The sequence below is a fragment of the Cladophialophora carrionii genome, assembly GCF_000365165.1.
Source record: "Cladophialophora carrionii CBS 160.54 unplaced genomic scaffold supercont1.1, whole genome shotgun sequence".
Classification (NCBI taxonomy): domain Eukaryota; kingdom Fungi; phylum Ascomycota; class Eurotiomycetes; order Chaetothyriales; family Herpotrichiellaceae; genus Cladophialophora; species Cladophialophora carrionii.
In genome coordinates this window covers 4,751,403-4,766,127 of record NW_008481816.1, presented here as the reverse complement: position 1 = coordinate 4,766,127, position 14,725 = coordinate 4,751,403, and the positions used below count along the sequence as shown (strand labels likewise).

The following is a 14,725-nucleotide window of genomic DNA, read 5'->3' as shown; positions in this document are numbered from 1 at the left end:
TCTAGATAATTGTCTGACCGTCCGCCACTGCCGAGTGCACCGCCGAGACAAAGTACATGGACCCAACGACAAAGATTGATGAGTGCAATCGACTGTATCGTCTAAACAGATCACCTGGATCGCAGCTTGCCACGAGCCACTCCCATGCGTCCATCCGATACTGGGACGTATTAGTGTGCGGGTTTGAAAGTCGTCTCGTCTCGGTACTGCTTCAAGAATGGTATTGGCAGTGAGCCAGCGGTCCCTCTTGACTCAATGGCGGGCTTGCCTTGCAACTGGGCCGCAGCAGGTAGGGAAACGTATCTCGAGACGACGGCGACATGCTTTGTCCTGAAGCGTTGAAATGCCTCAATGACTGGTCGAAAGGCCGCCTGCAGACCTGGATCCTCTGGGTGCCGGTCAATCACATCCCGCAGCGAAGGCAATAGCTCGACTGCCTCCAGAAAGTCTCTGTGTTTCTTCGGCATGTAGGCTCTCATCTCAACCAGCATCTTGGACTCGTGACGGATGCCCAGCATGTGATCGAGAAACTGGAAGAAAGTGCTCTGCGCCGCGCTACCTCCGACGCACTTGACAATCTCGTGGAGCCCGTTACTGCGTCTCAAGGTGACGCCGTCGGGGAGTCCCCGCTCCTCCGCTCCAGCACTACCTCCTAGCATGGGGCGTATCCTCTGGTAAAAAAATGTTGGATCACAGTTCTTGTGCAGAACAGCCAAGAGGTCTCCCATTTTTGAGAGCGTTGTGGCACAGATGTCAAAGATCGAGCTTAGATCTTGCGAGACGCCCTTTCGGTCGTCCAGTATCGCTTTGAGCATCGCTGGCACGAGCTTGGCACCTTGTGCCTCAACCATTACGGGAACCAGATTAAACGCGTCTTCGTCCCGTGTTCCAGTAAAGGAAGCGAAGGACGTGACACTCTGAAAGTCGCTTAGTGCTTGAGCTGTATCCACGCGGCCACCTTCAGATAGTGGTGTCCAATTCCATAGACAGATCCCAGCGTAGCTCAAGACGGGTCTCATACCAAGGTACTCGCAGACTTGGAGGAAAGGTTCGCCTAGGTTGGCTGGAACAATTTCTGAAGGCTTCGTCTTGTCTTGCCAGATATAGGCCTGAGTCAGAAAGCCGAGGACTACATACGCACGTTGCCAATGAGCCGGGGCGATGAGGTGACTCGTGCTGAGAAGCTCAAGCTCGTCGACTTTTGTCTGGAAGGTGGTCGATTCAAGGAGGCAGGGAAGATCTGAAATGAGCTTGCACCATGGTGCATAATAGGCTGGCAGCTCTGCGGGGCTCGCGGTGACAAAACCGGTCCCGAGGTCAACGTCGTAGTCTTGTGGGCTGGGGAGTGAGGGACGGGAGAGCATTGTTGGCGAGGTTCACGGAACGCTGTGTAACTCACTCGCAGTAAGAGGCAACGAGCCTCTACTAGACCACCATAAATAATACAATATACCCGCGTGTAAGCGAACTTCCCTCTCTCTCTCAGTTCACTGCGCCCTTGGAATGATCATGCAGTAAATGGAACTGTTTTAATTGGTCATTCTGCGTACCTTAGGGCTTGTTTAGTGCTCGGCCGCATCTCGAATGCGAAAGCATCGCAAAGACGTCCTGGTCGCAGTCGGCAAGTCGCTAAGGTTGTGCACTTACGAATACGAACTGAGGGTATACTGGTGAGCAGAGACAGGATCCACACAGGGTCTAACATGCGCCAATCTCCGGGCGGCTCATGATGAGACGAAAGCAAACGTGACACGTGGATGAAGTGAGAGTGAGGTGAATCTCATCAGGCAAAGCTTTCAGATTGAAGCGAGGCAGGTTTTCCGAGCCGCGACTCACGCTTTCGGGAGTCGCGACGCCTGTCTCCTTCTCCTTGGACAGTTGCGCATGGCCTCTTCGCTAGACACGTCGACTATGGTGATTTTATTACCTTTCTATCCATTATTTAGCCTGTTTGCCTAAAATTTGACCAGGATGACGTCCCGCGAGCCCTCCGCGGCGCCATCTGACGGCGACACCATCGACGACCAAGCCGACGAGACGAAACCTGGTCTTGTAGATCTTGACCACGAGCAGATCGAGTCTGTCGAAGGGGCCCCTGCAAGCTCTACCCCAACAAACAGTCGTCGAATCGGCCGGCAGAAAACCTCTTCAGGTCGAAAAGCAAGACCGCGGAAGGGCGCAATTTGGATACACGAGCAACCCCACGAAGGGACCGAAGATGAGGGCAGCGTCGTCTCCGCCACTCACTCCAGGACCAAGAAGTCAGAAGCAACACCTGAGTCAGACCTCCGGACGATCGGTACGGCAGTTGGCACCAGAAGACAAGCCAACGGCACCGTGGGCTCCGTGTATTCGGGTAGCAAGGTTAGGCATATTAAGAAGCCGGATGGAACACCGCTGTGGCGCAAAGAGATCCAGTTCGAGTTTTTGCAGCTGGTCATTGAGGATACACAACCCGTTTTCACACGGATCAGTGATGGCAAGACTGGCTGCTGCTTCTCCGACATCTACGTCGACTGTATGGCCAGAAGTTCAAAGACGAGCAAGATTCTGAAAGACAGGCTTCAGTTTGACAGGCAGGCTGCACATAACATGGCCATGATATGCCTCCTGGTCAATGTGGGCCGCATGAACACCACTCTGAACTTCTTCCCCGAGATGAGGGCCCAGCTGAGAACATATCACTCCATCCCTTCGCTACAGGCGTACAAGAGCCAGAGAGACTACAAGTCCTTACAGGACGCTCCCAGGCTAAAGAGTATCTTGAAAGGGGCCAGTGAAGACACCATTGAGCCTCGAAGCATTCAGGAGCTGAAGGCCAAGCAAGTTCCAAGAACGAATCCAGTTAACCTGATCTTCGTCTTATCCCAAGTTGCACCCAGAATCAGCGAGACACACTTCACCGACAAAGTCGACTTTTTCGACCTCGCCATGCGCCCAACCATCTCATCTGCAAGTAGGGCGAGAGCATTCTTGTGGCTCATGTGGTGGTATCTCGAATCGAACTTCACCAAAGAAGATGCTCTGAGAAATCCATACGGCCCGGGCGAATACAGAGACGATGAAGACCCCGACGACCCTGACACCGTACCACAGCTGGTGCCCAAATTGGTCATGATCACGGAGGAAGAAGGAGACGCTGAAAACGTTGACCCTCCAGAAGAGATTGCCTTTGCCGAGAAAATGACCCAAGAAAGGAAGCGGATAATGGCCGAGAACGCCAACGACCCGCCTCTTGTCATGGCCGACCCAGGGAACCCTGATCACAAAGCTCTCAAACGCCTAAAGAGGGGTGCTGCATACGCGGACGACGACTCACTGATCTCGGACGTCGATTCACGCGCTAGTCCCGGTGTAGGACGGTCTCCTGCTCCAGAAGCCCTGAATGCACATGGACATGTCATGGCCAGTGCGCTCGGAGGTCAAGCTGACAGTCTCGATGATGATTGGGAGGCGGTTGATCCTCACCCCGGCCGTGGGAGATACAAGCGTGTCAGGGGCAAGAACACTCCGACCCGCGTCAGAGGGATCCCCAGACAGAGTGATGGTCCAAGGAGCGTGTTCAAAGCAGGACGCAATGCCGGTACACCGGACACTGTCGATCGGTACCGAGCAACGCCCCAGCCTCTGCAACCCGGTGGTACTAACCATCCAGTCATCGGTCAGTTCGGCACACCGCGCGGCAAGAATGAGATTGACACGCTCCGAGCTGAGTCTGGCGGCGGAACAGCAGGCACCAAGGCTAGGGCTAGAACAGGCTACCAGCGAGAGCTAGAGGAGCACAGACAGCGCCGAGTCGAATGGGCGCTCAGGAGACGTCGCAGACATGCCCTCAAAGAGGCCCGGCAGATCAGACAGGGGGGCAGATGGTTGTTCAAAGCCGCCAGGCGAATCAGCGAGCTCCCTCCAACATATGACAGCGAAGAAGAAGAAGAGGGGGGCGGTTCTGGCTTTGGCGGCTTGCTTGGCCGCAGATGGTTTGGCGACACCAACGTCGACTCCGAAGCCAAGTCTCTCCCTGTTGGGTACGAGCCCGATGATTACGGCGAGGAAGTGGAATCGTGGGCAGGGCTCCTGAGGAGGACGGGAAGACGCCTGGAGGTTTGGAGTGGGGATCGTGATCTGGGAGTCTATCATGCCCGTCTCCATCGCCACCATGCGGCCCCGAACAATTTCGCTGCAGCTCCTGCTCAGCCAGTCACGAACGGCACGGGCAAGAAACGCCGGACGCACGAGTCATCAGCGCATCCCTCAGCCCCTGACACTGGAAGGACCCTGCAGTCTGCCAGAAGCGCAGGACGAGATCTCAACGACGAAATTACACAAGATTTGCTCGCTGAACGAAGTGATGATGACATGGACGACGACGATTCAGACGCAAATGGCGATGTCGATGGCGAAGAGAGTGATGTGGATATGGATTGATTATACGAGGCGCTTGTACCAGGCCTCCCTTGCGACTTCTACGCCTTGTATTCGTACTCCAGACGTGTAGCACACGTAGCCCCCAACTTGATCCAGGACTGCAAAGTGGCAACCGCACAATACGCAGGCACACTGCGACAGACCATTTCCTAACTGCTCCTGATACTGCAGATGCTGCAGCAGCATCAGTTTCGCGGAGTTGATTATTTCAACCTCGTCCGAACACGGCGATACGATTGTTCCGGGCTGAACCGGCTCAGCCTCAGCGTGGCAAACATTTGGAACCTTTGCAAGGCGATCTTGCAGGCAACAACAAACTGGGCCCCTAGCGCTTTCAATAACGTGCAGACGATGATCTTCAGCTCAGAGTCTCGTTCGTTAGCATTGCAGAACATATTCGTCCGTCGAAGGGATGGCGGAAAGCCTCACATCGAGGGGCTTTGTAATATGTCTGATGACAACATCAAAGGTCAAGCCACGCAAGGCGGCGGGCAAACCCAGAGTCTCCATTATTAATATAGGCCTTGAAAGAGACTTTCGCTTTCCAGCACCTGGCATCATGCGATCACGCATCAAGAGACGTCCGGGTTTGTCATTCAGTACACCAGGACTCGTCCTCCTCGTCGCTGATTGCTGTCCCGAGGAAGCTTCGTCGTCAATCCCCTGTGAACACAGGCGCAGGGAGCGGCGGGCCTAGACACGTGCTGACTGAATTCTGGGAAGAACTCACAGCAGTCGCAGATAAGTGAGCGTTTCCGAGTACCTAGGAGTGTCATCAACAGCAACGAAGGAGAACAGACGCATCGCGAACGAGGCCGCTCAATCTATATCCGTCGCGTGAGAACGCCGCGTGCGAGATAGGCGCCCACCCACGCATAGGTGCTAGGGAAGGAAGCAGATCTGACTCTTCTTTCCAAGACAGCCTACCGGGTACTCGTATGTGGCTCCGGTCCCGAGCAGCGAACAATACGCTGGGACCGCACTCCAGTCCCAGACCCCTTCGGTCAATCCATGCGTAGTGGAGGCGCTAATTTTACCTTCGGGTCGTTGATACCTGTTCTTGGGTAGGGCTTCCATGTTGCAGACCGAGTCGACCTACAAGCTGTCACACCGTCAACAATCTTGCCACGCCCCTGACGTTTTGGTGCTGCCTATTGGCGCTGCTCCACTGACCGTGGCGGTCTGCCGGCACGACACCAGGCCATGTCCCGTTCTCAAACAAGTCATGGTATGAGCACAGTCGGCCAATCTTTGAGCATCCCACCCGTCAAGAAGTGCATGCAACAGATGCAGTCTCGTACAGCATCACATGCGGACCCGAACACTGTCTTCATCAACCGACCTTACTAGCACTTTACTGGGGCTTTCAATGGTGTGCTCCTGCCTGTGTCTCGAAATGGGTTGTGGCAGAGCTCTCCTAGGGCGACCCTTTTCGTTCGATGTCTCCCGAAGCTTACATCCAACTGTAGCGTCCCATTCAAATGACGACGAGACGCTGACGCAGGGTTGGGCTACTGTGCTCGGGGCCTTCTCAAGCGCCTTTGGAGGGTACGCTGTGTCCATGGCCCGGCAATGCGGTTCCACATTCATCATGACTGGTGGGCAACTGCCGGAGCAGCTCCCTTTTCATTGTTTTGCAATAGGTTGGGACTGGGCTACAACCACCGTCAATCTTTCCATGCATCGATACCTGGCGCCATTCTTACGCCTCCCAAAGCCCAGGCCGTCCGCGTTGATCCGCCTGTCCACGGCTCCTAGGGATGAGTGTGCGACTTCTTCGAGCAAACCAGATCCGGGTCTGTAGCTTCCTCCACACCGGACTGTCGGCATGGCGTTTTCCCGTCTCCCACTCGACGTGAATGCAGTCATCACTGCATAGAGAGCGCAAATGATAAATGGTCTTACGAGGAGAAGTATCAGCCGACCAATATCCCCTGGATCACATACATCTTTACAAACTGCCACACGAGTGCCACGCACTCCGAGATACCGTGTTCAAGAGGGGTTTCAAGGCTCGGATATGGACGATATGAGGGAGGTCTCGTCTTCATCATTGAATGCCAATACTTGCAAGCGACAAGCAGCACGTTGAGCCACACCGACTACCACTTGATGTAACATTGAATCGCCTCTGATATACAACCTCAATCATGAAGTGTACACTCGACTCTCCGTATGTCCTGACGCCATGAACGGAGTTTCCGCGGCCGCCACGTGATGTTCCTGGTCAAAGAACCAAGGACAAGCTGCATGCAAGCGATTGCTGACTTATTGAGGTGCACGGCTGAGTCATTTCGAGACCCTGCCTTGGGTGCCCGGCATTAAGCTAAACGAAAGGTCCCTTGTCCCTTGACCTAGACCCCGAAACTTGGGGCCTTAACACGCACAAAGGGTTCGGCAATCTCACCAGGCAGAGCAATGACACCGAAGCATCCCAATGGTGAGCGCTAGGCCATGTGAAGATGGCCGCCACCAATATTGACCCTGTCTTGACCACTCCAATTCGACGGCTCGGGACCGAGAGCACCATTGGAAGGCCATACTGCAGAATCTTGCGAATATTGTTGGTGAAGACTGTGCTCTTGCATCGCACACGTCGTTATCTAATCAGCATCCCGTCTGGAGACCAAGCTGCTCTCTGATGCTGTTGACCATGTTGATGCCGGGCACGCTTACACATTCTCTTTTTCTGCAGGATTTCGTGTCCTGTTCATGAAGGACAAGTCGATCAAGGTTTCAAAAAAGATAAGTCCCCGTCCTTGTCTGAGGGCTAGGTGGTGCAAACACGGTTTCCTGAATGGTGTTGAATACAACCGAGGAGGTCATCTTCGTCATGCGGACGTGGCACGCCGAAGAGGTTGAGTGCAAGCAAGACGTTTCCTTCTCGACAGTTTCACTCTGCATTGGTGCTCCGGACAGGCGAGATTTTACCGTGGAGATGAGCGCCGTGCATCTGTTGAAGTGGTGGACGAGGACAACTGTTGGTGCTCTCGATCGACCCCTGCTCAAAATCAAGTATCCACTGTATTACTTCCATCCAATAACGACTTTGGCTGCCTCGGTCTCCTCACACCTCCTCCGGATAGCTTCTCTCGTAAATTAACAAGGTTGATCAGAGCATGAATCCCGCCCTGCAACACGGGGGCGGAGAGCAGGGATATCATGGGTCGACTGGTTCACGGCTCTCCGTTAACGACACCGTCCTCCACCAGTGATACTCTGGAAGAACGCCATTCGACAGGACGCCTGATCAAGTACACTCCGTGGTTCACCCACCCTTCATGTCGACTCTCCCCCGAGGAATTTTCTGTTGTTTTAGGACAAGCTCGCCAGCTCGTTCCATGCCATGGCCGTATTCAACATGGCGGCTTCTTAGCACGTGGCTCGGCACAATCCACCATTATCCATACCGGCTTCCTGTTGTTTGCCAGCAGCTCAAATAGGACGCCACGTCTCCTCTGGAGTGGCGCTTTGCTACGTATCTGATGCAGGATCCTGATTAATCAAACACTCAGTTCTTACCTCGATCCAGTACACAGGAAGAATTGTCTCTTCGTAACTCCAAGAACTACGTCGTAACCTCATCCCTCTGCACACGATCCATCGACGATCTCACGACCTCACGATCTCCTTCCACGGAAAAGCTCCCATCCAAGAGTTGAGCGCGTCGCATTTCCGCGCACCGAGACTCGATTCGCGTGCAATACGAGGCTGCCGTTGCTTAAGTTGACCACATTGCTGTTCCATTTGCGAGTTGTTCAAGCAGATTGCATCTACAAGAATACAACTCTCCGCTACGTTTCTCTTCTGCACGAACTGCACAACCTCTGGTCTGGAAGATTGAATCTTCTCCCTCATTGCTCGGCCTGAGTACGATCCATTGGCACTCACTCGTGTTGCAAGTGACCAAACAGCACACCCAGTTACTAGCCATTTGTCGACGATGCGAGAAAAAGTCGACGCGCTGGGGAAGGGATCTGAAGATACGGCTCCAGATATGAACAGCTTCGTCTCCGTCTTCCACGCCAGCAACCTGTACACGCAGCAATCTCAGCCACAACAGCAACGTCCGGACGAGAATTCCTACTGTTACATTCCCGGGCATTACTGGCAGACAATGGACTACTATGACATGGCATTGGACATCTGTACCGATTTCTCTGATGTGAGGCTGATGACGGTGCCGAGTTTATGACCCGGAGTTTCCCTAACACAACCTACAGCTGATTCACATTACTCCCTCTGTGATGCCGAGCAATGTCCCTCACACCCTGGCAGACGATCTAGCGTCACTCGAATGTCCACTTGACTTCGCGCCGGAAGCATACGGCAGTCCTGGCGAGTCATTACGCCTGCTAGGGACCGACTCGTCGGCTCAAGAGAGTCCAAGCGCCGAGACCAAATGCCCAGGCCACAGTCGATGCGCTGGTCAGCAGAGTCCCTGCAAGATGTGTCTACAGGACAAGAAGGAGGTTAGTTCCGCTTGACCCTTCGGCTTTCGCCGGTCGCAATCCACTTCACGCCGCAATCCACCATGACACTTGGTCTGAAGGCTGATTCAGCTAACACCGATTCCCTGATAGAAGCGAAGAGAACAGAATAGGAAAGCACAACGAAACCACCGATTGCGCAGTGAAGCCAAGCTAGAGCAGCTGAGAGCCCGACTCAAGACGCAGGCCGATGAGATCGTGATGCTGAGAGACTTCAACCAATCGTTGATGAAGCATATTGAAACGCTGGAGTCCAAAGGGAGGGACGGTGGAACCAGAGATGCGGGTGGCCCGAGTCAGGCACCGGATGCGCCGCTGCAAGGTGCGTCCGGTTCTGCTTGACTCTCTCTTTTGTAAAGGATGGAGAGGACCAAAGGCCAAGCCAGGTAGAGCAGGGCGCCCTGCTTCGAGACTAGCCCCGAGGCAGCCGGCAGGCATCATAGATGACGAGGACAGCTCCTCGTCCGGCTAGTGGTACACCCTTGTGTAGCGTGCGCACAAGAAGTCATAAATTGCTGGGCACTCGTATACACGTAGATTCTCTGTATCTATGAAGTGGCAAAATATCGCAGGAGGGACGTTGAGCTGTGAATGGCGCAGGTGGCGACAACGCCAAGAGTACCGAGGCATATACTGACGTGACTAGGCAGTCAAGTATCAAAGTGAAGAGTACGTAGTATTCGTACGAGTAATAGCACGGGGTAGCATTGGTAGTTGGCAGGCCACCGCTTACCGCAAGAGGCAAGCAACACCTCCGTGGTATATGGTCGAGTGAGGCACCAACTGATGCCTAATCAGCGCCGTCGTCGCCCGATGGAGAGCCTGGCGAACTTTGTTCCCCTGCCCCCTTTAGGTATCATCCCGTCGTTATGCGCCTGGAGCGTACGGAGTACTGTAGGCACCAGGAACATAACTCGGAATTCCTACGCCCAGAGGCAGAAATCCGGCACGTCGCCCACGGAGGAAGCGGCGCGCCGTGCCTGCTTAGTAGACAATCACGTGATTACGCGAGACGCCCCGCCCACGTGAATCGGCTCGCCTTCCTTATCGATAACAAAGGAAGTCTCCAGTTTTCCGATCTTCTGCCTGACCTGCGCCTTCGCCCTCGCCTTCATGAGCCTCCCCACCGACACCACGCACGACCTCGCTATTGACTCACGCGCTGCGGGCACGGAAATGGAGGAGGTCGAGGAGCGGGCTTCGAAAAGACGACGAATATCCAGAGACGCCGACTCGACTCCTCCTGCTCCGTTTTCCGACTATATCGTGCTCGCTCATGCCAGGTACACAGATATAACCACCGATCCGGGGCTCCCCACTGGGTCCGATGGCTCTTTCCTGGCAGTCAGTTTGCGGGACGTGACTCGATGCGAACGAGGCTATGAAATCGGATTCGCCGGTGGAAAATGGGCTCGTGAAAAGCGATTTTTGACAAAGGACTTGCCACCCGAAGATATGCGGATTTTGGAAGATGCTAGGAAGCTCGACTCGGTGGCGAGATACAAACATCCTGCAGCACTGCCGCTTGCTTGCGCCCATGCCTTCCTCCGGCAGGACGGTCAGGATATTACACTTGGGGTCTCCATTCTGTGGCAAGACACAGTCGCCCTGAGGGATAAGGTAGATCCGGCACTACTTGAAATTCTCGCTAAGTATATGCCGCCGACGAGGCCCATTTCGCCGGTGTTTGTACCGTGGGAACCCCGGCAGTTCTACGACAACGTGCATGTCCCGGAGAAGTCTGAAGCCAATTCTGCCGAACTCAAGATTCCGGCTCTGGAATCGACGTTGTTTCCCTTCCAGAGACGTGCTGTTAGATGGCTTCTTGCACGAGAAGGCGTGGCCGAGCAAGCGGACGGGAGCTTTCAGGCCCGGCAAGGGACGCCGAGCGATCAATCTCTGCATGGGTTCGAGAAGCATATAACTTGCTCCGGCGAAACCTGTTTTGTCAATCACGCCCTTGGTGTTGCGTCTACAGATCTGGCCGCTGTCAGGCAACATTTTGTGGCACCGAAAGGCGGAGTTCTGGCGGATGAGATGGGCCTTGGTAAGACTCTGGAGGTCATTGCTCTAATGTGTTTGCACCCCAGACCAACGCAGCTCGTGGAGCCCTCCGGGTTGCTACCGTCCTCCGCAACCCTCATCATTACGCCTCCATCGATCCTCGAACAGTGGAAGAGCGAGATCCAGGAACATGCCCCCAGTCTACGCGTGTACCACTACCAAGGGTTGAGCAGCTTCAAGAAATCCAGCGAATCGTACCTCGAAAGCCTCGTTGACCAGGACGTAGTTCTGACCACGTACAACGTCATTGCGAAAGAGGTCCACTATGTCTCAGAGAAGCCTGACCGCAACTTGCGGAACAAAAACACGCGCGAGGAGCCGCCGAAAAGCCCGTTGACGCAGATTTCCTGGTGGCGTGTTTGTTTGGACGAAGCGCAAATGGTGGAAAGCGGTGTATCTGCGGCGGCCACTGTGGCACGCCTTATCCCGCGGGACCATGCGTGGGCCGTCACAGGCACTCCGCTGCGGAAGGGCCACCGGGATCTATTTGGCTTGTTGCTGTTTCTCCGGTATGCCCCGTGGTGTCGGTCCCCTCGTCTATGGGATCATCTTGTCACGTACTATCGACCGCTGTTACGGGACATGCTTGGGGAAGTCGTAATGAGGCATTCAAAGGACTTTGTGCGGGAAGACCTACGACTACCGCCCCAGAACCGTCACACCATCACCATCCCTTTTACCCCTATCGAAGAACAGCACTATACCCAGCTATTCCAAGACCTTTGCGAAGACCTGGACCTTGATCGTACAGGTGCGCCTCTGACGGACGAATGGGACCCAGAATCACCTGCAGTGGTGGAAAAGATGCGGACTTGGCTGACCCGTCTGCGCCAAACCTGTTTGCACCCCGAAGTCGGCGGCCGCAACAGGCGCGCATTAGGTCGAAAGACAGACGGACCCCTGCGCACAGTCGAGGAAGTTCTGGACGTGATGATCGATCAGCACGAGGGTCAATTGCGTACGGCACAGCGTGCTCGTCTCATGGCAAAGTTAAGGAGAGGACAACTCAAAGAAAACGCCAAGGCAGGTAAAGAGGCGCTCAAAATTTTTCAAGAGGCCTACAACGAATCCCTTGTCGTCGTTCGAGAATGTCATACACAATATGATCAGGCACGTGTGTCTTTGGGTGTTAACAAGGAGCAAGGAGCCGTCAGTAATGAGAAGGAAGTCGACGAAGAGGCAAACCTCCGCTTATCGACTTTGAATGCTCGAGTGCGGTCCGCTCTGGAAATGCACCACATTGCCTGTTTCTTCATGGCAAATGCATTCTTCCAGCTCAAGTCAGTTCATCCCCCAGAGAGTGACGAATTCCAGCAATTAGAGGAAAAAGAAACAGCGGCATATGAGAAGGCCAAGTCGATCCGTGGCGAGTTGTTGAAGGGGGTCACCCGGCATGTGAACAAATTGGTGACGACGGTCAGAGCGAATCTTGCTGGAGGCTCCACCCAAATTCCCATCATGGAAGCGCCGACGGGGCTCGGCGGGATCGAGAGCAAGAAGATTTTTGAAAAGCTTCACTTGTTTTGTGAAGCGATGAATGTTCAAGCAGAACAGTTCCATGCACTCCAGAAGACGATGGCAGACTTTTTGGGCCAAGCACTCATTGACGAGGACGAGGGCGTCGAACTACAAGGTGACGAGTACGAAAGCTCGACGAAGCATCAAGACGAGATGTACGCATACATGGAAGCCCTCAGAGCCTTGCTGGCCGACCGCAATGAGGCTATCAGTGGTCAGGAGAACATGCTCATCAAGCAGGAGATGAAGCAATTCCTGAGCGTGGCAAAAGAAGGCGAAGGCCCGGCTCCCGACGTGATGCTTCGGCTGCTGGCGGAGCGTGAGCAAAAGCGCGTAAAGGTCAGTGAGTTTGGCAGCTTAAGAGGCATCATCGCCCAGCTCAGACAAATGGTGTCGTCTCTGCAGTGGCAGGAAGGCAACAACCAGAGCCGTGCGAGTCACGAGCTAGCCATTCTAGAGCGACTTCTGAAACACATGCAGCAACTCGGCGCGGCACAGGTCAAGGCTCTTACCGCTCTTGAACAGGACGTCAATCACTTCCGAGACACAATGAACAGCCGGCTGGAGTATTATCGGGCGCTGCAAAAGCTATCTGACCAGGTTGCCCCCTACCGAGAGGACTCGATCGGACAGCTGCTTGATGACCGACTGTATCAGAGCTTCCTCGCCGATGAGATGAGGCTACAGCAGAAGATTGATTCCATATCAGCCAAACTCCGATACCTGGTCCACATGAAGGCAGACGACTCGAAGTCCACGGCACCCAGAGTCTGCCTGATCTGCACCGACCAATTTGAAGTCGGGGCCATGACCTCTTGTGGTCATAGTTTTTGCAAGGAGTGCGTCATGCTTTGGTACAGCCAACACCACAACTGTCCGGTCTGTAAGACCAGGATACCTCCAAATGGGTTTTACGACATCACATACAAACCTGCCGAAATTGCTGTGCAGGCCGAGTCTCCTTCCACCTCTACCACGTCGTCACCCGGCTCACGCGCTGAACACCAGCACAACCAATCAATCTATTCCGACATTAGCACGACAATGTTGAACCAGATCAAAAATGTTGATATCCGAGGACCCAGCTACGGCAGCAAGATCGACTTTCTCTGTCGCCATCTCATGTGGCTCCGCGAGCATGATCCGGGGTCGAAGTCGATCATCTTCTCGCAATATCGGGAATTCATCGACGTCATTGCCCTCGCTTTCCAAGCAGTCAAGATCTCGTGCACCCGCATCGATGTGAAGAATGGCACGGAGAAGTTCAAATCCGACCCATCCATCGAGTGTTTCCTGCTCCACGCGAAAGCGCACTCGACGGGGTTGAACCTGGTCATTGCAAACCACGTCTTTCTCTGCGAGCCGCTGATCAACACTGCGATCGAGCTACAAGCGATAGCCCGCGTGCACAGAATCGGTCAACACCGCTCGACGAACGTGTGGATGTACCTTGTCGCCGACACGGTCGAGGAGTCCATCTACGATATCAGCGTGACGAGACGGTTGGCCCACATGAGGAGTAACGGCAGCAGTGGTGGAGACAGCGAGGGCGCCGAGGACGGCGACGACAAGAAGGGTAAAGGCAAGAGTAAATCGACCACGGCGTTGGCTTCCGCTGGGCAGTCGGGAACGAACACCCCTCGCTCGGACAATGTGCTGCAAGAAAACGCCATCGACGCAGCCAATTCGATGGAATTACAAGCCGCCGACCTCAGCCGTCTGCTCACGGCCGGCAAGTCCGGCGGTGAGATGGTGGACAAGGAAGACCTCTGGGGCTGCTTGTTCGGACGGATCAACCGACGGGATGGAGCTTCGGGCTTGAGTGCCCTGGCGGAGAGCCAGCCTGCAAATACCGAAGTCGGGAGGTTTCTCCGGGCAGAGGCAGCGACGGGGAGGGCCACGCAGTCGGATGACTTCAGTTGAGTTGAGTTGAACTCGCGCGTGGTTTGGTGTGTCGAGGATAGTATCAAGTCCGATCGAATCGAAAAGAAACGAATCTGAGGGGCATGTGTCTGTCGTCCTATCGTTTCTTTCCTGCCGCGGACTATTTCTCTCCGTTCTGTACCCAGTACTGTATTTGAGACGCACCGGTCGCCTAAGTAAGTTACTTAGGTGTCTGTGTGTGTCTCTGTGTGTGTCTGTGTGTGTCTGTGTGTGTCTGTGTGTGTCTGTGTGTGTCTGTGTGTGTCTGTGTGTGTCTGTGTGTGTCTGTGTGTGTCTGTGTGTGT

The 14,725-nt window shown here is 54.5% G+C and overlaps 4 protein-coding genes across 4 annotated transcripts; 3 read left to right on the top strand and 1 right to left on the bottom strand.

Moving 5' to 3' along the window:
- Positions 1-170: 170 nt before the first annotated feature.
- On the bottom strand, positions 171-1,364 carry G647_01703 (uncharacterized protein; the record flags this gene model as incomplete). The annotated part of the gene is made up of 1 exon (XM_008725102.1): positions 171-1,364. One exon carries the CDS (start codon positions 1,362-1,364, stop codon positions 171-173), a length of 1,194 nt encoding a protein of 397 aa, XP_008723324.1.
- A 607-nt stretch (positions 1,365-1,971) lies between these two features.
- On the top strand, positions 1,972-4,425 carry G647_01702 (uncharacterized protein; the record flags this gene model as incomplete). Its single annotated transcript, XM_008725101.1, has 1 exon — positions 1,972-4,425. One exon carries the CDS (start codon positions 1,972-1,974, stop codon positions 4,423-4,425), a length of 2,454 nt encoding a protein of 817 aa, XP_008723323.1.
- A 4,247-nt stretch (positions 4,426-8,672) lies between these two features.
- On the top strand, positions 8,673-9,257 carry G647_01701 (uncharacterized protein; the record flags this gene model as incomplete). Its single annotated transcript, XM_008725100.1, has 2 exons — positions 8,673-8,897; positions 9,009-9,257. The coding sequence occupies 2 exons, from the start codon at positions 8,673-8,675 to the stop codon at positions 9,255-9,257; spliced, it is 474 nt and encodes a 157-aa protein (XP_008723322.1).
- A 771-nt stretch (positions 9,258-10,028) lies between these two features.
- G647_01700 (uncharacterized protein) lies at positions 10,029-14,420 on the top strand (the record flags this gene model as incomplete). Its single annotated transcript, XM_008725099.1, has 1 exon — positions 10,029-14,420. The coding sequence occupies one exon, from the start codon at positions 10,029-10,031 to the stop codon at positions 14,418-14,420; it is 4,392 nt and encodes a 1,463-aa protein (XP_008723321.1).
- Between the last annotated feature and the right edge of the window lie 305 nt (positions 14,421-14,725).